This window comes from Myotis daubentonii, chromosome 3, assembly GCF_963259705.1.
Source record: "Myotis daubentonii chromosome 3, mMyoDau2.1, whole genome shotgun sequence".
Classification (NCBI taxonomy): Eukaryota; Metazoa; Chordata; class Mammalia; order Chiroptera; family Vespertilionidae; genus Myotis; species Myotis daubentonii.
The window spans coordinates 177687333-177712308 of record NC_081842.1 but is presented as its reverse complement, the minus strand read 5'-3'; the positions used below and the strand labels follow the sequence as shown (position 1 = coordinate 177712308).

At 40.3% G+C, this 24976-nt stretch overlaps 1 protein-coding gene across 3 annotated transcripts in view; it reads left to right on the top strand.

Moving 5' to 3' along the window:
- HOOK1 (hook microtubule tethering protein 1) overlaps positions 1-12097 on the top strand; it is a 64183-nt gene extending 52086 nt beyond the window's left edge. For 2 of the 3 annotated variants that reach the window (XM_059689379.1, XM_059689378.1), the window contains 3 exons: positions 1314-1415; positions 4756-4824; positions 8270-12097. In XM_059689379.1, the coding sequence (XP_059545362.1) occupies positions 1314-1415; positions 4756-4824; positions 8270-8440 (342 nt within the window). In that variant the 3' untranslated portion in view covers positions 8441-12097. The remainder of the gene's footprint in view (positions 1-1313; positions 1416-4755; positions 4825-8269) is intronic. The other variant, XM_059689380.1, reaches the window with a different exon arrangement.
- The last annotated feature ends 12879 nt before the right edge of the window (positions 12098-24976 follow it).

Below are 24976 nucleotides of genomic sequence, written 5' to 3'. Positions count from 1 at the left end.
TTTTGGTTTATCATAACCTTGTTCCTAGGTTAATGGGTGAAATAGAATTATTGGGTCAAAGGTTAAGAACTTCTTAATAAGATGCTTTTTCTGTATTTCTAAATGATACTCTAAAAGGACTATAATTAATTGAACAGAGCAATGACAAAATACCATATTCTTGCCATTATTGAATATTCACATTAAAAAAAATGATACTTGTTTGGTAAACATGATTTTTTTTTCCCCTCTTACACTATTTGGGGTAGAGTTTAAAATAGTAACATATGTCCATTATAGAAAATTCAGGAAATATAGAAAAGTCACAACCATACTTTTTATCACTAGAGTTAACAGATTATGATTTTTTTCTTTGTAATTAAATTATAATTTAAACTCTGTATGTTGTGTGTATGATGTGAATCCCGTGAGGGCAGGCACCATGTCTCTCATAACTTGCTGTACCCCCATCTGTCACTGTGCCTGCCACTTTCGGCACTCAGTAAATCATTTTGAATGAACAGCAGAAATTGTTAGGCACATTACCTTTGTACTCTTTTTTTCTATCATCTGTAACTACATACAATATTTTCCTAACTCATTAAATAATTTTAAATATTTTAATGGGTTTTTAATTACAATATACAGGTGACTTTATTACCCGCAACTTGATTTTGCTGTAATTTATTCCTGATGCTTCTAAATTGATTTATACATAGTTTAGCAAAGTCTCAGAACAACATTGTGCTAAAACGTCTGAGTTTTACTCAACTTTTAGTAATTTAATATGATTGGCACCCCAGTGTTTGCAGAAAATAATCACCAATATCTATTATATTGATCTTATGTATTGAATTACTACATTTAACTAGATAGTAAAAAAGATTGTTGCTAAGAATTTCTGTGTGTATTACTCTTACTTTGTATAATCGGCAGTTTTCACTATAATTACTGAATTCATTTTAACATTTTAAAAAATGTTTAAGGCATATAAAAGTAGAAGGCATCTTACCTCCCTCATTTTTGATATGCTTCAAGACTTCAGTGCTCAAGGTTTGATAACGGCCAAATAACTATCCCTGATTATTGAGCCTTGGAGAAGGGACATTTGATTTCAAGATGGGGATTTTTTCATTTTGTACTGAATTTTTATTCTCTTTCTCACCTATAGAATAAGTTATTTTGTAATTCAAATTAAATTATGAGACAAATTATAGTTAGTTGCTGGATCACTTTCTGCATAATTTTCTACTTACACTGATTTTGTAGACTGTGTTCTTATATTTCAACAATTTATAAGATAAAGTGAACATACTTTTTTTTTCTTTAAACAGGTTATAAAAACTTTAGATCCTAAATTAAATCCAGCATCAGCTGAAATAATGCTGCTTAGAAAGCAGTTGGCAGAGAAAGAGAGAAGAATTGAGATTCTGGAGGTAAAACTTCATATTCATACCTCTCCTCTTATTATTCTGTATAATCCTGATAATTAACTATTGACATAGATTAGCCATTAATTATCAAGTCTCACAAGAAGTTAGAAATACTCTGTTTTAGCACTGTATGGTCATTGCAGAGCATCTCACTGGCCCACAACATTGGTCTCTGCAGTTTGTGCTCCCTGCTGCATTGTATCTCCCTCCCTCCTAACAGCCAGTCTCTGGATGTCTCTTATAAGTTTTTAATATATTCCACTATCATGCTCCTTTTAAAATTATGTGGATGAGACTTCATTCAGAAAAAAAAAAAAGTAAATGAAAGAAAGAAACCAAGCTTGCCTTTAAATAGAGAACTATATTCAGTTCATCAAATTTATCTTATCTCTTCTCCCTGATCCTCATGGGGACCCAAACAAACTTACTAGGTGGAATTCCTGAGAGAAGGAAGTACTTCAAAATCCCAGGAAGCCCTTGAACAAAGTGCCAGTCTGTTACTGACCATGCAAAGTTATGGTGGTAGTAACATTTTTAAATTTTAGAGTTATTTTTATATCAGTAGTTATGTTATTTTTATTAACTGGGTGAAGTATAAGTATGTCAGTATCAAATTGTATATTCTTAGATTTTTATAATTGGGCATGTTCTATTTTGCAAAGTGCTTCACAAAGCTACTGTTCTTAATACTATGGTAAGATTTGATGTTATTCTTGAAGTCAGTGTATACTTCCTCATAATCACATATGGATAATTGCAGAACCCTGTTGAATTCTATATACTCACCTTGAAATTCTCATAATTCATAATTTGAATCAACTAGGAATGCTTTATTTCAAAGAAACATTTTATGTTCACTTATAACTTTCTTATGTTATTCCTGAGCCAGTAGATATGGGCTGTGGTAAAAATATTTTGTTTAAAGATTTAAAGACTTGAATACTCAGAATATACAACAGTCTTATGTGTACTTTCTATAAGTTCCTGTTCAAGCCATATTGGCTGTTATAAAAAGCACTGGTTAGCGGGTATCTCTCTGCAGAAATGCTATTCATTCTTGAGGATTCAACTCAGATGTGTTCCCTTAATTCTCTCTCCAGAGTTTGTCCATGTACTGTGAACTCATGAATTCATTACACAGTATCATTCTTTGAATTAGGCTAGAAGGCTGTGAATTGAGGCGAGAGGCTGTATCTTATATCTCTGTACTCCCACCATTAAATATTAACATAAATCAGAAGCCAAGTTGTCAGCTTTATTAGTAACTTAAAGTAATCATCTTTCTCCTTGGTCAGTGTGGCTCAGTTGGGTGTCATCCCAAGCACCTAAAGGCTGCTGGTTTGATTACCAGTCAGGGTAGTCAATGCCTGGATTAAAAGCTTGATCCTGCTGGGAGCCGGTCCATGCTTGCTGTTTCAAGGGACCTGGCATATATGGCATACTGTTCTTAATACGTTTGCTCACCTTCTTGGCACTCTGTGTTTTAACCAAGGTCTCTGAGAAAGGTTGTTTCCCCAGGTAGGGATTTTCCCCTGAAGTTAGGGAAGGAATAAAACCCCTCAACTAAGTGCCAGGCGGGTAATTAATCACTTTAACTACGAACAATCATGCTTAAGCTACATAATCTTTACTCCCTGGAATGGAGATAAGAAACGCCCTAACCTTTGGAATAGAGATTGATAGGATTGGAACCAACTGGTATAAATACAGATGTAACAAGACAGAACTTAGAAGACAGAACCAAGAGGCACAGAATCTACACAGAACCTAGAGACAGAAGAACTTCGCTGGAGAGAACATGGCAAAAGATCCTGGACAGAAACTGGCCTCAGAACCTAGAGACAGAACCTAGTGAGAGAACATGGCAAAAGATCCTGGACTGAACCTGACTACAGAAATTGGCAAGGAACCTGACTAGAACCTGGTGACTGAACCTGGCTGGAGAACCTGGACAGAACCTGGCTGGAGAACCTAGCGAGGGAACATGGCTACAGAACCTGGCTGGAGAACCTGGAGAACCTAGCAAGAGAACATGGACACAGATCCTGGCTGGAGACCCTAAGCAGAACCTCTCTGGAGATCCAGACCAGAACTTGGCTGGAGATCCTGGCTGGAGATCCTGGCTAGGCTTCTGATCAACTGAACACTGTCTCCGTGTCCTTCCTTCTTCGCCGACTCCATCTACGCCTTTGGGAACCCCTGGACCTGCTGGGGTTGGACCCCGGCATGATCCCTGTAGGGGGTGTGCAGGAGGCAGCCGTTCGATGTTTTTCTCTCACATCAATGTTTCTCTCTCTCTCTCTAAAAAAAATAAAAAAAAAGTGATCACCTTTCCTCTCTGGTCCAAGTAACGAAACTTGGACTGAGTCTCTGAAATCTAAGTCGTTCTGACTATTCACTTCCCATCAAAAGCCAGTGAGAATGGACAGCATTGTTGGTGCTTGAAATGCAGCTCCCTAACATGTATGATGACAGAGTGGTGCCTCTACCTCTAGGGCTCTGAGGAAAAACTACAGTTAAGGCACAGCATTTGGGCCTTTAATTTATGTGTATTTATCTGTACACTGAAAGAAGTAAAAAGAAGAATAAGGTAAATAGCAGAGGTTATTCTATCTGCCATCTTTCTTGGGGAGTGTTTGCCTGGAGCTGGTGTGAGCCAGAAGAAAGGCATCTTGCCTCCCTCATTTTCTGTATGCTTTTTGTATCACCAGCATCTTGCTGTGAAAACATTCAAATGTTTTAAGGTTATAATTTTTTTTAATGAATCAACTATATCTGGTACTCAGTAAAATAATACAAGTAGTTGTATTAGAGTAATTAAGAAATGGATGTCAGTCACTAAGGTGGCTTGTAACTATGACCACAGGCAGTCTAGTACACAGGTCATTAAGAACTGAGAGATAAAAACCCATGCTAAGCTTTATAGGAGATTTAAAGGATTTTCTGGAATATTTTTTATTACATCCTTCTTCTCCTTAGTTTTTACTTTTCAAAATAGGTGCAGCTCTGTTTTGTTACCTAAACCAGTTGTTACTTTTTTCTAGATATAAAGGATAGTAGCATAAGAATCGCTAGTTTTTGTGAGCTTTGTTTTTGGTTTTTTAATACCTGTTTTACCAGTAAAATTTCTGAAATAAAGATTTACTAGTCGCAATCTCACTCCTTTATAAAGCTGTTATACATGCATTTCTCCATGATTGAGTCTATATTTCTACAGTTTTTTATACCTCAAAATGCATTCATCAAATTCCCTCAATAATGAGCATACAAAGAAATGTTATTACTATTTTCAGTAATTTGGGGTTATTTGGGGGATTTTAATAGTCTTCATATCTTTTTCCAGAGTGACTGTAAAGTAGCAAAATTTCGTGATTATGAAGAAAAACTAATTGTTTCTGCCTGGTATAATAAGGTGAGTTGAAATTCAGCTAATGATTGGCTGTTTAGAACAGTGTTCATCAAACATTTTGATCAGGAAACATTGATGAAAATAATATTTTATACCACAGATCAATCTATACACACATCATATATGTAAACAAATTACTCTGTGTGCATTGCATTCAAGTATTTTCTGTCATACTCTGTTTTTTTTTTAAAAAAATGTTGGTCATAATCCCAATTAACTATATATTTTAATTTAATGTGTTTAGTTGATTTGTACTTTTTCAAAATCAGTAAATTGATTTCATGACTCATTCACCTTTAATTAAAGCACATGAAGTGTACATGCAACAGTCCATAAATATTTTTAAAATTGCATTATTTGAGTTAAAACATTATATTTATGTTCCATAAAGGTTTCTTTAGAAATGTGAATATCTGTGTAATGCAACATGAAGTGCTTCTATTAATCAGCATTTATTTTAATATTCCCTGAAGCCTCTCAGTGTGTCTTTAGTGTATTATTTTTTTTAAATCCAGGGACTACTCCTCAGTAGTTGTTCTTACAAGGAGAAAAATAGTATAAAATAATTTGAAATGTTTTTTATTTTTTACTCTGAGTATCTGTAGGATGTTTTTAAGAAAAGTAGCATTTCATGGTTCTTTTGGGTTATTCTAATCAGCTAGAATAGATATTGATACAAGCACAACCTACCGTAGATGCTGCTTATTTAGAATGAGAAAATATCAATTTATAGGACCCCCCCCCCCCATCCTTCACCACATAGAACTAGTCCCTCCTCAGACATGCTTTGTTTCTTTCATGCCTTCAAACTTTTTGTTCTCTTTTCTTTCCTTCCCTGCTCTATTTGGTAAAATCTGACTTAATTTAACAAGACTTTGAAGGAAATTACTTGTGAAGTGTCCCCAGACTCTTTTCCATCATGGGTTAATCATCCTGCTGGTTAATAGAGGACTATGGATTATTTTCTTTGTTCTGTGGCCCTTTTAAAAATTGTATTTTATTTTATTTTTTTCCATCACCATTAATCCTTCTATACCTTCCTCCACCTCCACTACCTCCTCGCCATGCAATCACCACACTGTTGTCCATGAGTTTTTTTTTTGTTTTTTTTTTGCTCAATCCCTCCCCCATCCCCCAGCCGTTCCCAGGCCTGAGCTGTTAGTCTTATATCTATGAGTCTGTCTCTGTTTTGCTTGTTATCTCAGTTTATTCATTAGATTCCACATATGAATGAAATCATATGGTACTTGTCTCTCTCTGACTGGCTTATTTCACTTAGCATAATATTCTCCAGGTCCATTCATGCTATCTCAAGGATAAAATTTTCTTTTTTATAGCCAACTAGTATTCCATTGTGTAAATGTACCAGAGCTGTTTTATCCACTCATCTGCTGATGGACACTTGGGTTGCTTCCAAATCTTGGCTATTATAAATAACACTACAGTGAACACAGGGGTGTATATATTCTTTCGAATTAGTGTTTCTGGTTTCTCCAGATAAATTTTCAGAAGTGGAATCACTGGGTCATAAGGCCAGTTCCATTTTTAATTTTTTGAAGTATCTCCATACTGCTTTCCACAGTGGCTGCACTAAGTCTTCATTCCCACCTTATTTGTTGATATATTAATGATAGCCATTCTGATATCTCATTGTGGTGTTACTTTACATCTATCTGATGATTAGTGAACTTGAGCATCGTTTCATATGTCTGTTGGCCATATGTCCTTTTTGCTCTTTAATTGGATTGTTTATTTTTATTTGGTGTTGAGTTTATAAGTTCTTTATAAATTTTGGATATTAACCCCTTATCAAATGTATCGGCAATTATGTTCTCCCATTCTGTGGATTGTCTTTTTATTTTATGGATGGTTTCCTTTGTTGTGCAAAAATGCCTTAGTTTGATATAGTTCTATTTGTTCATTTTTCTTTTGTTTCCCTTGCCCAAGGAGATATATTAGAAAAAATATTGCTACAAGGAATAGCCATAATTTTACTACCTATGTTTTCTTCTAGGATTTTTATGAGCCTAACATTTAAGTCTGTAATCCATTTTTAGTTTATTCTTGTGTGTGGTGTAAGAAGGTGGTCTGGTTTCATATTTTTTGCATTCATCTGTCCAATTTTCCAACACTTTTATTAATAGACTAGCTTTACCCCATTGTATGTTTTTGCCTCCTTTGTTCAAGCATTAATTGTTGTAAAGGCATGGGGTTATTTCTGGGCTTTCTATTCTGTTCCATTGATCTATATGTCTGGTGTGTTTTTTTTTTTATGCCAGTATTAATGCTGTTTTTTTTAAGTATTTTTAAAAAAATATTTTTATTGATTTAAGGGAGAGGGAGAAAGAGATAGAAACATCAGTGATGAGAGAGAATCATCGATTGGCTGCCTCCTGCAAGCCCACTATTGGGGATGAAGCCCGCAACCCGGGCATGTGCTCTAACCAGTAATGGAACCATGACCTCCTGAGATTCATAGGTTGACATTCAACCATTGAGCCACACCAGCTTGGCACCATGCTTTTTGATAACTGTTGCCTTGTAGTACAGTTTGATGATAGGTAGTGTGAGTCCTCCAACTTTGTTCTTTTTTCTCAAGATCATATTGCTATTTGGGATCTTCTGTGGTTCCATATAAAAGTTTGGAATAATTCTGTGACATATGCCATTGGTATCGTGATAGAAATTGCATTGAATTTATAGACTGCTTTGGGTAGTATGGACATTTTAATGATGTTAATTCTTTCAATTCATGAACAAGGAATATGCTTCCACTTATTTGTATCTCCTACAATTTATTTCTTTGGTGTCTTATACTTTCCCAAGTATAGGTCTTTTACATTCTTGGTTAAATTTATTCCTGGGTATTTTACTCTTTTGAAGCAATTTTGAATGGGATTGTTTTCTTAGTTTTCCTTAAGCATGCATCTGAAGACATTGTTAAAATATTGGACTCACCTATAGAGCTTCTTACTCACTAGGTTTGGGTAGCATTTATAGGTAGAATTTACATTTTTTAAAAGTTCTCGTTGGTGCTAATGTTAATCCAGGGGTTACACTTAGGTAACCATTGACCCAAGCTTTTATATTGTGTTACGGGTGCTCAGTGTGGGTGGAGTGATTGCCCAAATGCAAAATTTTGCTTTGGAACCTTTTTATTTTAATTGTTCTTGTAATTAAAGTTAGTTTTAGAGCATTATTTTAAGGTGCTGTTTTTAATGATTTTATATTTAATGGCTTAACATAGAGAAACTAGGTTTTATGCCCTTGTTTTCTTCTTACTAGCAGTACCAGATTAACTTCTGCACCCTTATTCTTTAAATTAAAAAATGAGGCCAACACCAGCTTTGTAGTATTGTTTCGAGGATTAAATAACTTTATGTATGTAAAAAGCACTTTAAAATCTAACTCTAAGTAGTCATTTTATTTTTTATTTATTTTTGTTCAGAGTCTAGCATTCCAGAAACTGGGGATGGAATCTAGACTTGTGAGCAGCAGCGGGGCTGGCAAAGACCCTGCTGCATGTCCTCCTGCACGGTCTTTCCTAGCACAGCAGCGGCACATCACCAACTCCCGAAGAAACCTCTCTGTAAAAGTTCCTGCTGCAACCTCTGATTAAACCGCTAAAGACAACAAGCAGAAGTGCCCTTAAAATAGTTTGTGTCTTTCAACCAACTACCAGACTGAAAAAGATGTTTATGATGCTGGATATCAGCTGTTCAAGAGGCACGGAATTAAGTTTGCTGGCTGACTTTGAAAACAAATTTTACAATTAGCTATTTCTCTGAGGGAGCACATTTGAATAATTAGAAGATGTAATTAGGCACCCATCTAAACATTTGTGTTTTGAGACTATTATAATTTCAAATTGACTTTGTATATTTTAGTTTAGTGTTTTCATTTGTGTCAGTAACTTGGTTAATTTGCAATGTGTAATCAGTAATAAGTAATTTAAAAACACATTTATATTCATTTTATTGTTTTGGTCCATATAAAAATAACCTTAAGGTAGGCACATGTAGAACTATACAAGAGTTATATTTTTTTACTTGATATATACAAGGCTTGACCTGTAGCCTCTAACTCTGTCATTGAATAGGTATATCTTATCGTGAAGTAGAAGATATGACATTTGGAAGTTTTGATTGTTGAAATGACTTTGCTATAGCAAAGTGACTAATAGGAAGTTTCACAGATTCAGAAGAGGTTATATACTTCTGTTACCTACTATAAAAAGAGCTTCTATGCGGCAGGGTGGAAATGGGAAGGATAAATGGATAAACTGATTTTAATGAGAGGTGACTTTCTGATGGGAAACAAGCTAAAAGTATAAAGTGATACTTTGTGTGAAACATCCACATGCTCTTTAATATAATTAATAACAATTATTTTACTTTTAAGCATAAAATTATCAGGATTTCTGCTAAAAATGCTATAATAATTTTGCCTCCTAAGAAGAAATGGTGCAGCAATGAAACAATTTGGGATCAAGTTAATTTTGTTTAATAAGTAAACAATCTGTCTTGGGCTGTGTTTATGGTATTCAGTTTGTTTTTGCCCAAAGCCCGTTATTTTCAAAGGTGTTACTTTCTCATTTTTTAAGAGTTACTTGTTGGAATTTTAATTAGATGAGTAAAATATGCGCTGTTCAATATTGTAGCCACAAGCCACATGTGGCAATTTTAGTTAAGCTAATTAAAATTAAGTTTTTGGTTGCACCAGCCACAGTTCAAATGCTCAGTATCCACATTGGCTAATGGCTACAGAATTAGTGCAGATATAAAATATTGCCATCATTGCAGAAAGTTCTACTGGACAGTGCCATGCTAACTCTTCTTATAACAACATTGAAACACTCCTTGCTGTTAGACCACAAAAGTAAAAAGAAAAAAATGTCAGGACTATTTCAGTATGAAAAGGAATTGTGGCAAAACTAGCATTTGCATTCCTTAAAGTGGAATAGCTCGTGTTGTGACATTCATAGTTCATCTTTCCAGTATTTTTCAGCAGCTGCACACTTACCCGCTTGTGCATAGACCAGGCAGGGGTCAGCACACTTTTCTGTAAAGGGGCAGATAGTAGTAACTTTAGGTGTTGTTGGCCATGTGATCAGTAGCAGGTAAATCAGCTCTGCCCTTACGTATGAAAGCAGTAGCCATACACCGTATGTAAACCAAATAGGTGTGGTTGTATTGCAATAAAACTTTACTTACAAAGACTGGTGTTAGGTCAGATTTGGCCTGCAGGTTGTAGACCTCCTTGGGTCTAGAGTTTATTCTTAGCCTTTCCTTGAAAATATAAATATTGTTCCATTTGCAATGTTACTCATTTAGATTCTTGGTTTTTTGATTCTCTACCAGTAATTTTTTTTTTTTAATTACTGAAAATACAAGAATTGCTTCCATACTGTATTTTGGTCTCTTAGATTAGGGCACATCTGTCAGGATATTTTGTTTTATCAGGGTTACTTCTGTTGACTACCTCTTAGATTTTGGTGTCTTTTTTCAGTGCAGTTTTATAGTTGGTTTGCTTCTTCATATAGCCTTATAGTCTCTGTGTGCCTGTGACTTTTGGTGAAATGAAAATGTATTAGCATGCCAATTAAAATTTTCTAAATATATGGCATTTTAGAATATTTTGGTCAGTGTAAGACATGAGCTCCTTTGGTATTTACTACTTGCTTATAATTGAAAATAAACAACCTTGTCAAACTCCCTTTTACTGAAAGTTATTGTAAAACATCAATGCCAATAAATTAATATTTTCACAATTCAATTGCTCACAAATTTTCGATTATACTTGGAATTTCTACGTAATTTGTGCAATTTATGAATAAGCTAGATTCTTTTATCTTAATAGAGAAAAAGCAAATTTTGTGATTTACTACTTTTCTAGTTTATAAGTAGAATTTAAATTGCTTGATACTTAAGTATTTATATGAGACTAATGTAATTTAAAGTTCTATATTATTGTGATTAATCATATGGAAATTCAGGAATTGATCAGAAGTGAGATTGTTTTCCACATCTGGTTAATAGAGTGAGATTGACACCCTGTGGGTGGTAAAGCATTATAAATATTCCTCATAAACCATGAATTATATATGTCTGTGTTATAAGTGATGCTTAAGTGCATATACCAGGGAAGAGAAATTTAGCATTTATTATGTGGTAATGAGTTGAATGTCCCAGTGATGATAAAGTAAAACCACAGACCATTTGGAAATGGTCTTTATTTTGAGCATTTGTTGTGTAATTAATATTACTTTCTCTTTTTAAAATGAAAAGTATATATACATATGGCAATGATGTTTACCCTGAAATTAACTTAAAGTATTGAGAAATATTTTAAGTTCACTGTATTTTTTTAAATAAATAAGGCTGTTGAACTAATGATTTAGTATAGATTAAGAATTAATGTCTTGCCCTGGCTAGTGTTTCTAAGTGGTTAGAGCACTCGCACATGCACCAAAGGGTCTTTGGTTCAATTCCCTGTCAAGGGTGCATACCTGGGTTGCAGGTTCGATCCCCAGTCCAGGTTCGGGTGCATGTGGCAAGCAACCAGCCAATATTTCTCTTTCTCTTTCTCTCTCTCTCTCTCTCTCTCTCTCTCTCTCTCTCTCTCTCTCTCTATCTCTCTCTCTCCCCTTCCCCCCATTATCTTCCCCCTCCTCCCCTCCCTTCTACTTTCTATAATAATCAATGGAAAAAATTATCTTCGGGTGAGATTTAACAACAAAAGAAAAGAATTAAATTCTTGTCTAGAAACATTAAACTGGGCATTCCTCGTGAAGGTATCATCTTGGATACTGGAGTGCTGATTTGAATGTTAGATAATGTTTGTACACCTATACCTGTTACTGTATAGTGGCACACCTGGCTCTATGGGGTGGCTTATAGGGCCCAATATTACCGTGTTAGGTTCTCTCTGTGTATATTTAACAAGAACCATTCCTGTGTAAAATGAGTGTATATGGTTGTATGTATACAGTCTTATTGTGAACCTATACATTGCGAAAACGTCGTTTGGGAATTTGTAAAGCACTAAAGCACAACTGCAAAAGACAATGGTGTGCAGTTATTAAACGTGATGTAGCTTAATTGTAATGTTTAGTTTATAAAAGGTCCTTTCTATTTTCCATGGCAAAGACTTTGACACTTGAAAAATAGAAGCAATATTTGATTTATTTTTGTAAGTATTTAGGATATTTTAAATAAATGATTGTCCAATAACAGTATAATGTGAAGTGTTTTAGTAAATAAAGTTTCTGATTCTGTGTGATGGTTATGATTGATTTTTATTAGGTACAGGTGCATGTTTAATTTGCTTTAAATAAGATTTAAAATATTTAGATCAGAAAAGGAAAATAAATAGCACTAATTTAATTTTTTAAAGTATATTTTTGTTGATTTTAGAGAGGAAGGGAGAGGGATAGAGAGATAGAAACATCAGTGATGAGAGAGAATCATTGATCGGCTGCCTCCTGCACGCCCCTCATTGGGGATCGAGCCTGCAGCCCAGGCATGTGCCCTCGGCCGGAATTGAACCCGGGACCCTTCAGTCTGCAGGCCGATGCTCTATCCACTGAGCCAAGCCAGCCAGGGCTAATTTTTAAATTTTGTTCTATGTTTGAGGGGTTTTTTTGGTCAATGAGTAGATGTGTAAAAGTAATTTTTTGGTTTGCCCAGTTACATCTCCAGTTTCACCACTGGAATCTAGGCATTTTGCATTATTGTGGAATTCAAAACATTTCTGTGCTTTCTTTGGCAGAGACTGCTACTCATCTCTCAATTTCCATTCTCTCGTTTGTCTTTTTGTAATAGAACACCATATTTTAGCTTGTTACATTTACCTTACATCTAGGGGGGAAAATAAGTACTTTTTGGACTCCCTTATAACTAGGTGATTTCACTAAGTTCCGGCTGAAGAAATGTGAATAGTAGTGATGTGTGCCTATTAGAAGAATGGGTATGTTTGTTCCAGCCCTTTCCCCTTGTAGAATGCCATGGTCTGAAGGTGACTATCAAGGACAGTGGACCAACAGTGAAGAAAGGACTTGCATCCTTGAAATCACCACCTAGCCATATCAGTTGCAGACCTGTAGTCCATAGTTCTCTAAGCAAGCAGTTTTTTATAGCTATTTTATTTTGGGGTCTCTCTCTTCTGACATCTTATTTTATTTCCCTACTAGAGGCCTGGTGCACGAAATTCGTGCACTGGGGAGGGGGGGCGGGAGGGGTCCCTCCGCCCGGCCTGTGCCCTCTTGCAGTCCAGGAGCCCTTGGGGAATGTCCAAGTGATGGCTTAGGCCTGCTTTCCAGGGGGTGGGGTAGGGGGAGCAGGCCTAAGCCGTCATTCGGACATCCCTAGCACTGCTGTGGATGATCAGTGCGCGTCAGCTCCTGTGTTGAGCGTCTGCCCCCTGGTGGTCAGTGCACATCATAGTGACCTGTGGTTCCGCCATACATATTAGCCTTTTATTATATAGGATCTGCACAGGCTTGTCAAAATAAGTTGTGAAAGTTTTTGAAAAGTGCAGATGCTCCATGTTCTGGGATTATGTTTTGAAAAGGCTTAGCCTTAACCTTGGTGTTAATGGGGGCTCAATAAATGTTTGTTTAATGCCAAGAGTAAAGTTAATGTGCCGGGTATGCAAAGGTGGAGACAAAAGTGAAGTTCTGTCTCACGTTAAGTAGATCTTCATGATCCCCAAAGACCACGATGCTCTAAATTTAACTTTCTGGACTGGCTCAACATCATGTAATGTTATGAGTGGTTCATTAAGAGCAACTCAAGGTTCTAGACCTACACTGACCAATATGGGGGCTGCTAGCCACATAGATACTTAATCATAAATTTTATTTCCTCATTACAGCCACACATGGCCATGGCTACGATATTGGACAGTGCAGTTAGAGAACGTTTCTGTCATCACAGAAGGTTCTCATGGACAGCTCTGTTCAGAGGCGTAGGTTGAATGGACACGTTCTGTGTTTCTAAGAAGTTCCCCATGATGTGGGATCACACACATGTAGTGCGGTGAAGCTTTCAGACATATCCCTGTACAGTGACACGCCCAGGGTTAGAGCTGCAGTGGGTTCTCAGCTGGCTATGGTTCTGATGGCGAAGTGCTCCCTCCATCCTTTGCTCAACTGGCTGCAGCAACTTGCTGTCAGTACCTGGTAAATGCTACATTTTAGACCTCTTGCTTCAGCTTAAACATTCCCCTCTTCCATAAATGCTTCCATGATTTCTCAAACAAGGTGAGAAATCCATTTTTCTAAAACTTTACATCTTTGTCTTAGTGACCTTAGTTGATCTTACATACTTTTTAAAAACATCTGTCCCCAGACTAAGTTTATGTATAATCCTCACTCAAATACATTTTTTCCATTGACTTTTAGAGTATAAAGGAGGGGAAAAGGGAAAGGAGGGAGGAGGGGGGAAAGAGAGAAACATCAATGTGAGAGACACACACATCGATTGGTTGCCTCTAGCTCAAGCCCCAACCGGGGACAGGGATGAACCTGCAACCTAGGTACATGCCCTTGACCAGGAATTGAACTGGATCCCCTCAGTCCACGGGCCACTGCTCTAACCACTGAGAAAACCGGCCAGAGCTAGACTAAGTTTCTTGAAGTCAGGGATTATAGCTTATCTCGGTTTCCCCATGGCACGTGGAACACTGTCTTCCACAAAGTCAACAAATATTTACCAGCTGAACTAGACTTTCTGGTGATGGGCAGAATATTTTCTGTAGAAATCAGTCTCAAGATGCTCTGAAGGAATTGGAGGAGTGCATGGAAGGAGCACCTGCATAGGCAAGAAATGAACAGATCACAATATTTTATTTCAGCCCCACAACTAATCAGCACCTACCCCTCAGCCTCTTTCTTGGTTTTATCACAAGTCATATTTTTATAAGCGCTTCATTGAGATAAAATTCACATACCATATAAACGAGTTTAAAAAGTGTATAAATCAGAAGTTTTCAGGATATTCACAGTTGTGTGACCATCACCATTCTCTAAAAACATTTTATCACCTCAAATAGAAACCCTGTAGCCATTAACCTCTACTCTGCTTCTCCTCTCCTCCCAGCCTGGGGTACCATTAGTCTACTTTCTCTGCCTATTTTGGACATTTCATATGCATGGAATCATACAAAATGTGAGCTTTTATGAATAGACTCTTAAGCATTATGTTTTTAAGGTTCATTCATTCTGTAGTATGCATCAGTACTTCATTTCTTTTTATTGCTGAATATTTTGTTACATGTTTGTGCCACATTTTGTTGTTCATCAGTTGATGGATTTTCGGGTTCTGGCTATTCTGAATAATTCTGCTATGAACATTCATGCCCACGTTTTTGTGTGGAAATAGGTTTCATTTATCTTGGATATATACCACCACGGTCTGATTATGTCTCTCTAAAATTCTTCCGTTGAAATCCTGCCCCCTAAGGTGATAGTAATTAGGAGATATGGCCTTTGGGAGGTGATTAGGTCATGAAGGCTCATAAATGGGATTAGTGCCCTTATAACAGGCCTGAGAAAAACTCCCTTCCCTTCCCACCATGTGAGAAAACAGCAAGAAGGGCTGGCCCTGAATCAGAAGGTGGGCCCTTGCCACACACCAGATTTGTGGGCACCTTCATCTTGACCCTCCAGCCTCCTGCTGAGGAAAACATTCTTGTTGTATATAACATACCCAGTTTATAGTATTTTGTTACAGTAGTTCAACTGATATACTGAATGAAGCTGCTGGGTCATATAATAAATCCATGTTGAACATTTTGAGGAATTGCCAGACTGTTTTCTAAAGTGCCTGCAACATTTCACAATTCCACCGGCAATGTGAGTTCCAGTGTGTCCACATACTCACCTAAAATAGTTATTATTTTAGCTCTCCTACTGGGTGATGTGGTATCTCATTGTAGTTTTGAGTGGCACTTCCCTAATAATTAATGAGGTTGACCATAGTTTGATATTTAATTACTCATTCATATCTATATCATCCTATATAATAAAAGCCTAATATGCTAAGTGTCTGGTCCAATTGGCCATTCAACAAATCAAAGTGTAATAGGCTAATGATATGCTAAGGCTGCTCAACTGCTTGCTATGATGTGCACTGACCACCAGGGGGCAGATGCTTCAACCAGTAGGTTAGCTTGCTGCTGGGGTCTGGCTGATTGGGACTGAGTGAGATGGGCTGGATATGCCCTGGAGCCCTCCCACAGTCCCTCCCCGCTGGCCAACCTCCGACGTCCCTCCCCAGTTCCAATCATGCATCGGTGGGGTCACAGCAGGCGAGTGCAGCAGCAGTGGCAGGAGACTCTCCTGCCTCCACAGCAGCACTAAGGATGTCCAACTGCTGGCTTAGGCCCGCTTCCCATGGAGATTGGGCCTAAGCCAGCAGTCAGACATCCCCTGAGGGCTCTTGGACTGTGAGAGGGTGCAGGCCTGGCTGAGGACCCCGCCCCCCCCACACGTACTCCCCCAAGTGCACAAATTTTGTGCACTGGGCCTCTAGTCTTTAAAGAAAAGCCTATTCAAATTTTTCAGTTTTTTAATTAGTCTGTTTTTGTATTGTTATTTATTGTGGATCCAAATTCTTATTAGATATGTGACTTATAAATAATTTTATACTCTCCTGTGGATTGTCCCTTCATTCTTTGGGAAGTTTTGTTTATAGAACAGATGATTTTAATTTTGACAAATTCCAGTTTATCAATTTTTTTCTTTTTTACTTGTGCTTTTGATGTTATATTTAAGAAAACCAAAGTCAGGAAGATTTCCTTCTATGCTTTCTTTTAGGATCTTTATAAGTTTACATCCTATACTAGTCCGTGAGCCATTTTGAGATCATTTTTACGTATTTTGAGATAATTTTTACAGCTTTTTGAAAAGATTATTCTTTCTCCATTGAATTGTCTTGGCCCCTTGTTGAAAATCACTTGACCTTTCCTGAATGCTTTTATTCCTAAACACTCAAGTCTGGTGCATTGGTCTACGTGTCTGCCCTTGTGCCAGTACCACACAATTGTGATTACTATAGCTTTGTAGTAAATTTTAAAATTAGGAAATATGAGTCCTAAATTTTCTTTTTCAGGATTGCTTTGGCTATTTTAAAATGCCACAGAGCTCACTTCTTACTGAGATCCGGCTTTTTTTTTTTTTTTCTTAAGTGCTCAGATTGTTGCAAAAATTCAGTTAATTTCCATAGTTCTGGAAATGCTGATTTTGACAAGTTTGCTAGTCTTCTCAGGGTTTTTACAGAGGAGTGAATTTTGAGAGGTCACTTTGCCCTTTGAGAAGTTCTTCCCTCCAGGTCAGATTTTTAGAAGTAGAAGGGGTCTTGGTGAGCAATCTTTGAACTCCACATCGTCCAGAATATGCAACTAAGGTGCTGAGAGGTAAATGGCTTGCTGCATAGTAACAGAAACTTCTGACACACTGAAGCATTAATATTTCTGCTCTGCCTCAGTCCCTTGGCTCCTCCCCACCCAGAGTTTCAACAAACATTCTCTGAGCATCTACTATGCATCAAAACCATTAGGTACTGAACCTGTGTGAGCAAGGCACAATCATCTCTACAAAGCTGAATATAATTGGGAGATTACATGGCAATAGCAAATTAAAATTTTTGACTAACATTCTCAGAGAATGGATGGAGGAGGGAGCAACTGACTGGGAGAGTCAAGAAAAATGTCATTGAGGAGTTGACATCAAAGTTGAGTCTGTCAGGTGTGATTAGACGTTTCTTGCAGAAAACATCTATAATAATAAAAGTGTAATATGCTAATTAGACCAGACATCCTTCTGGAAGCTGGTGGCTAGAGGGAAGCCAGTGCCGGCAGCCGGGGAAAGGAGGGCCCACTCTTGCAAGAATTTCGTGCATTGGGCCTCTGGTACTTTATATAAAGACATGCAGATTGTCCTGTGCAGATAATTGGTCATTTGGCAAGAGATGTGATTGAAGAGGTGAGCAGATTTCAGATCCCAAAAATGGTCATACACTCAGCTAAGGAGCAGGCCCACACATAGGGCTGTTCACAGTCCCCACTCCTGAGAGCACCGTTCACCTAGACCAGTGATCAGCAAACTCATTAATCAACAGAGCCAAATACCAACAGTACAACGACTGAAATTTCTTTTGAGAGCCAAATTTTTTAAACTTAAACTATATAGGTAGGTATGTTGTTATTAACTTAATTAGGGTACTCCTAAACTGGCCTTTGCTAAAAGCGTCCTCAATCTGATTGAGGTACATTCGCTGAGGTCGACCCCTTCCAACTCTCACATCCACACTCGTATACTTGTTTCGTCTATCTCCTTTCGTTCATCCTCTCTATATGTCCACCCCCCACTTCTTCTAACGCCACTTCTTCAAAATAGACTCGCCCAGGCCGAAAACCGACTTCTGCGCATGGGCCATGAAGTTTCAATCACACTGTACGTGCACGCCTGCATGTGGTATTTTGTGGAAGAGCCACACTCAAGGGGCCAAAGAGCCGCATGTGGCTCGCGAGCCGCGGTTTGCTGACCTAGACTACCAGTGACAGCCTCCTGGGCTTTCACAGTGTGGCAGCCCTGCCAAAAATCTATAATGGTCCAGGTGTCAGTAGGGAGAAGGATTTACTGCTCTATGAACCCAACGAGGAAAAGGTCAAATTGCTAGGAAAAAAGGTAGAGAATTAAGCTCTCCAGTGTCATAACTAGAGGTATTGTTTGAAACAACCATAACAGTGTTGCAGCTACAATTTATTATATGTCAGGTACACTATGCCTTTCTTTAATACATATATATATCCTATCTAATAAAAGAGAAAAATGGTAATTGGCGTACGACGATACCCTTTTCATTGACTAATCAGGGCTATATGCAAATTAACTGCCAACTAAGATTGGCAGTTAACTGCCAACAAGATGGCGGTTAATTTGCATATGTAGGCACAATGCAGGGAGGCGAAAGGGAAAGCAGGAAGAAGCCCCCTGCCACTGACAGTGATCGGAAACCCAGGGGGGAGCTAAGAGCTGGGGGGCAGGGCAAAGGCGGCCCTGGGGCCGCCTTTGCCCTGCCCCCCAGCCATGATCGGAGAATCAGGCGCCTTTGCCGCCCTGGCCAGTGATAGCAGGAAGTAGGGGTGGAGCCAGCGATGGGAGTTGGGCACGGTCGAAGCTGGCAGTCCCAGGAGCTAGGGGTCCCTTGCCTGGGCCTAAAGCGAAGCCCACGATCGCGGGGCCGCTGCAGCTGCGGGTCCCTGCTGCCCGGGCCGGATGCCTCAGCCAGAGGCCTCAGGCCTGGTCAAGGGGCCGATCCGGTGATTGGTGATCGGAGGGTGATGAGGGTCAACTCCTCTGGCCGAGGCATCAGGCCTGGGTGGGGGGCTGAGCCGGGGATTGGGGGGATATGATGGTCCCCTTGCCCAGGCCTGAAGCCTGGGTCAGAGGCGTCAGGCTTGGGCGGGGGGTGGAGCAAGCGATCAGGGGGAGATGGGGATCCCCTGCCCAGGCATGATTCCTGGGCCAGAGGCCTCAGGCCTGGGCGGGGGCCTGAGCCAGTGATTGGGGGGAGATGGGGGTCCCCTGTCCAAGCCTGACACCTCTGGCGGAGGCGTCAGGCCTGGGCAAGGGGCCGAGCAGGAGATCGGAGGGTGTTGGGTGTCTACGCCTCTGCCAGAGGCTTCAGGCCTGGGCAAGGGGCTGATCCTGCGATTGGAGGGTGATGGGGGTCAACGCCTGAGGGCTCCCAGTATGTGAGAGGGGGCAGGCTGGGCTGAGGGACACTCCACACACACACACACACACACACCCAGTGCACGAATTTCGTGCACCGGGCCCCTAGTTTTATATATATATAATTATATAATTATATAATTACGGTTATATTTATATACACTGAGTGGCCAGATTATTATGACCGGCCAGATTATTATGACTACCCCATCAGTACTCATTGTCAGTACTGACACTTTTGGAAGTGTCACTTTTGGAAGTGTCAGTACTCATTGACACTTCCAAAAACACTGAATATTGAAAACTTCCTAAGCAAATACTCTCAAGGTTTTATTATTAATATTATTTGCATAACTAATTCACTTCATTGTACTGATGGGGTGGTCATAATAATCTGTCTGACCGGTCATAATAATCTGGCCACTCAGTGTATATATGATATTTATATATAACATATAGTGTATATGTATTATAAATTCATATTTATATATTAAAGTAACATAGTGTGTGTGTGTATATATAATATATATATATATATATATATATATATATATATATATATATATATATATATACTAGGGGCCCGGTGCACGAAATTCATGCACTGGGTGTGTGTGTGTGGGAGGTGGGGGGGAGTGTCCCTCAGCCCAGCCTGCCCCCTCTCACATACTGGGAACCCTCAGGCGTTGACCCCTATCACCCTCCAATCGCAGGATCGGCAGGGGACCCTCATTTCCCCCCATCACTGCTTCTGCCCCCAGCCCAGGCCTGATGCCTCGGCCAGAGGCGTAGACGCCCAACACCCTCCGATCGCCTGATCGGCCCCTTGCCCAGGCCTGACGCCTCCGCCAGAGGTGTCAGGCTTGGACAGGGGACCCCCATCTCCCCCTGATCACTGGCTCTGGCCCCTGCCCAGGCCTGAGGCCTCTGGCCCAGGAATCATGCCTGGGCAGGGGACCCCCATCTCCCTCTGATCGCTTGCTCCACCCCCCGCCCAAGCCTGACACCTCTGACCCAGGCTTCAGGCCTGGGCAAGGGGACCATCATATCCCCCCAATCCCCGGCTCCGCCCCCCACCCAGGCCTGATGCCTCAGCCAGAGGAGTTGACCCTCATCACCCTCCGATCACCAATCACGGGATCAGCCCCTTGACCAGGCCTGAGGCCTCTGGCAGAGGTGTCAGGCCTGGGCAGGGGACCCCCAGCTCCCCGCGGTTGCAGGCTCTGCCCCTGCCCAGGCCTAACGCCTCTGGCCTAGGCGTCCGGCCCGGGCAGCGGGGACCCGCAGCTGCAGTGGCCCTGTGATCGTGGGCTCTGCTTTAGGCCCAGGCAAGGGACCCCTAGCTCCCGGGACTGCCAGCTTCGACCATGCCCAGCTCCCATCGCTGGCTCCACCCCTACTTCCTGCTATCACTGGCCAGGGCGGCAAAGGCGCCTGATTCTCCGATCATGGCTGGGGGGCAGGGCAAAGGCGGCCCTGCCCCCCAGCTCTTAGCTCTTCCCTGGGTTTCTGATCACTGTCAGTGTCGGGGGGCTTCTTCCTGCTTTCCCTTTCGCCTCCCTGCATTGTGCCTACATATGCAAATTAACCGCCATCTTGTTGGCAGTTAACTGCCAATCTTAGTTGGCAGTTAATTTGCATATAGCCCTGATTAGCCAATGAAAAGGGTATCGTCGTACGCCAATTACCATTTTTCTCTTTTATTAGATAGGATATATATATATATATATATATATATATATATGTATATATATATATATATATATGTAATATATAGTATATATATATATATATATATATTTTTTTCCCCTTCTGTTTTGGCCTCACAGGTTTATCAGACAGTGTAGGATAAGTTATGCTATAGTAACTAACAGTCTCAAAATTTTAGTGGCTCTCAGTAAAATAGGTTCATTTCTCACTTCGCATATCCATTTTGAATCAACTATGGCTCTGCTCTATGTCTTTGACACCTGGATGTAGGCTGACAGGCCCTTATCTAGGACATTGCTAGTTTCATGGCAGAGGAAATGGAAACATGAACTACTAGCTCACTCTTAAGCACTGAGAAGAGACTCATGGAACTTATGCTCTCATTTATTGGCCAAATGACATGCCTTCCTGCATATATCAGGGTGATTATGTGTAATCATCCCACGGGGAGGAACACCACAGAGAAAGGCCACCGGAGAGGGATAGTGGCTCTTTTGACCAATCTCATCATCAACCACACAGATATTATTAATTCTATTTTGAAGACTGGGAAATGGGTTCAGAAAAGTAAAGTGTCCTGTTTAATGTGCAAGCAAAAATTAATAAATGAGAATACCTGGATTGAATTCAGGCCAGCGTAGCTTCAGAGCCCTAACCCCAGTTTATCTGACTCCCCATGCTATCCAACCCCCTGCACTGAGTCTTTTAATGTTGTTTTATGTGTTATCTTTGGACCCTTGATGTATTTGGGTGAAGAGAAGCCTTTTTTTTCTGACCTTGACAGTTGTACTAGGCACTGTCACGATTCAGTGCCAGCCCTGGAAAGTGAGCCTTTGCATTTGACCCTTTATTCTTGCTTAGTATCTGTTTCAAAAGTAAGAGGGAAAGGTGGTTAGATTTTTCAGAGCAGAACAGATAGCTCATGGTGCATGCACAAAAACACAGTGTGACCCAAATAGTAGAAAATACCCATCTAGGAACATTAGCCCGTTCTTAAGAAATAAGCATGGGGAAATGGAATAAGTGGCCCCATTCCAGAAAGCCAGCTGGGAAATGGAACAGTGAGCTAAGAACAAGCCTTCACTTTGCACTGTGTCACTGAAGTGTTATAACAGAAGTTGGCATCGGGACTGAGAAATAGGACATTGGAGTGAGGTGACAGGACAGTGGCAGAGATCTGATTTTAGTCAATAGGTACACTCTAGTGCCAGCCTACAATGATTTGACCCTTTGAATTAAAAACTAATGAGTAGATTTTTATTCATTTCACAGAGGGAGAGAGATATAGAAACATCAGTGATGAGAGAAAATCATTGATTGGCTGCCTCCTGCATATCCCATGCTGGGGATCAAGCCTGGGACCTGGGCAAGTGCCCTGACTGGAAATCGAACTGTGACCTCCTGGTTCATAGGTTGATGCTTAACCACTTAGCCATGCAAGCCAGGCAATTGTATCTTATTTTATTCATTTTATTGGTCCCTACCAATATTCTTATTATTAAAAAAGATATTGTTCTTAATATTGAAAAAGACACTGTTCCTGCCCTCAAGGAATGTATTACTTAACTATTGCTATGTAACAACGCACCTCAAAATGTCCAGGCTTAAAACAATAATCATTTAAGGTTGGCAATTCAGGCTGGATTCAGTTGGGCAGTTCTTGTTTCAGATGGGGTCACTCATGCATCTGCATTCAGCTGTTGGTTATGGTTGGGTCTAGTTCATCTCAGTTGGCCCTTTGCACAGCTCTGTGGTGGGCCAGCTGTCATCTAGGGCAACATGACAGGAATAACGAGGCCATGTGTTTCTCCTCATCCATCAGGGTAACATGGGCTTATTTAAATGGTGGTCGTAGAGTCCCAAAAGAGCAAGGAGAAGCCCTAGCTCAGAAAAGTCATTTCACCACATTCTATTGGCCAAAGTCAGTCAGCAGGCCACCCCAGAGGAAAGGGAAATGTACACAGAGTCCATCTCTTGATGGGGAGAAGTTGTCAAGCTACACTGAAAGGGGTGTGAATACAGAGGGGGGATTATTATGACTATCTTGGGAAATGAAAGTTGTTCTCAGCCATCTTAAATTCCATAAAAACTAAACACGGTGATGAAACTTATGCTTCATGCTATGAAAGAGTAATTGGCACTGGACTGGCCCTTCTATCATAAACAACCAGAAAATTAGGCAAAGTAAATAAAAATAAGTTTTCAGCTATTGGAAAACTGACACTTCAGAACTATGATTCCTAAGAGAAAGGAACAAATGAGATGATCTCTAAAATATCTCCAGCTCTCCCTTCCCCTCTCTCAAAATCAATTTTTTTAAAAAATATTAGGGAAAAAGACACACAAAAACAGAGCCTAGAGGCCTTTTCTGCACAGGGTCCTCTCATGCAAATGGCACTTCAGGGAGAAGCCTGCACTAAGCTGCCTGCCTCCTGCACTGCCCTGCCTTTCTACACTCTTTCTGCCATTTGAACCAGTCCTTGAGGAGTTCCTAGAATTCTGTTTCAACCAATAGGACTGAGGCTTCCCCGCCCAATAAAGTGGCACAGCTATATCCCCATTAACATCCCCACCAGCCAATCGGAGCAGCTCCATTCTGACTAATATGGCCATGCCTTTTGGACCAAACTATAAGGAATTGGAGTTCTCATTTGCATGAGGATGGGCCAAGCAGGGAGGAGGGGCCGGGACTTTTGTCATGTAAGCCAGTTCCCCTCTGGCTCAGGAGTGCACTTTCCCTTCCCACCAAACACTGAAAACTGTTTCCTTGGTTAGAGCAGAAACACTGAAGACATGTCACTGGAGCAGAGGAAAACAGTCCCTCACAGGGGCAGAGAGAGGCAGACTGGCGCAGAGTGGAGGGGTGCAGAGTGGAGGAGCGCAGAGCAGGGGGGCAAGGCCAGAGGGGCAAGGCCAGAGGGCTGCCTCAAAGCCCTGCTGTTTTCACAGCCTTGCTGTGTCACCATTGAGCTGTTTTGCACTGAATACACTTTCCTTTACCGCACCTCAATTGTGAATTCCTATTGGTGTTGAATTGGCACTAAGGACTATCTGTTGACAGGAGTTAGAGCTCTGAAGTCCCTGTTCTGAGAAAGCAGCTTCCTCGCCCAAGAAGCTGTCCTGATTCCTCACTTAGTCACCCAGCCAGCCCCTGGCTCCTGGCTGGAAATATGTAGGGTATTCCGAGAGGCCCTTTGCTAGACCCTCTCGCTACTGCATGCAGGCCCCCTGTGCCTGACCTGAGCACACTTCCATACTAACTCGGTGTGTCCTGCTCCTTCTCTGCTCTAAATCCTCTGTCCCTGGACCCAGTTTTAATATACAGTGCAGTTTGCATGTGTCTGTGTCTCTTTGCAGGACAGCAGTGGGGAAAAGACTCACAGCCTGGATTACTTCCGGGTAAAATCTGTGCGTTGGCCAGGGTGCCACAGAAAGTGGCATATGCTTGCACATGGTGTGTCAGACACTGATGCAAAGGAAGAGGGGAAGGGGCCCTGGAGCTTTCAAACTAGGTGAGAAATAAGAGAGGTACAAATCAGATGAAATCTTTGTGTAATGCTTGGACAGGAAGAGATCTCATATTAGAATCCCTCTAAGGAGCTTTGAGGGGGAGAAAGGAGTCATTTTTTCATTACCAGAAACTTCAGCCATCTATTCCCCATGGTTTCACCATAATTGTGGTCATACTCTTGGCTCTTAGTCCCA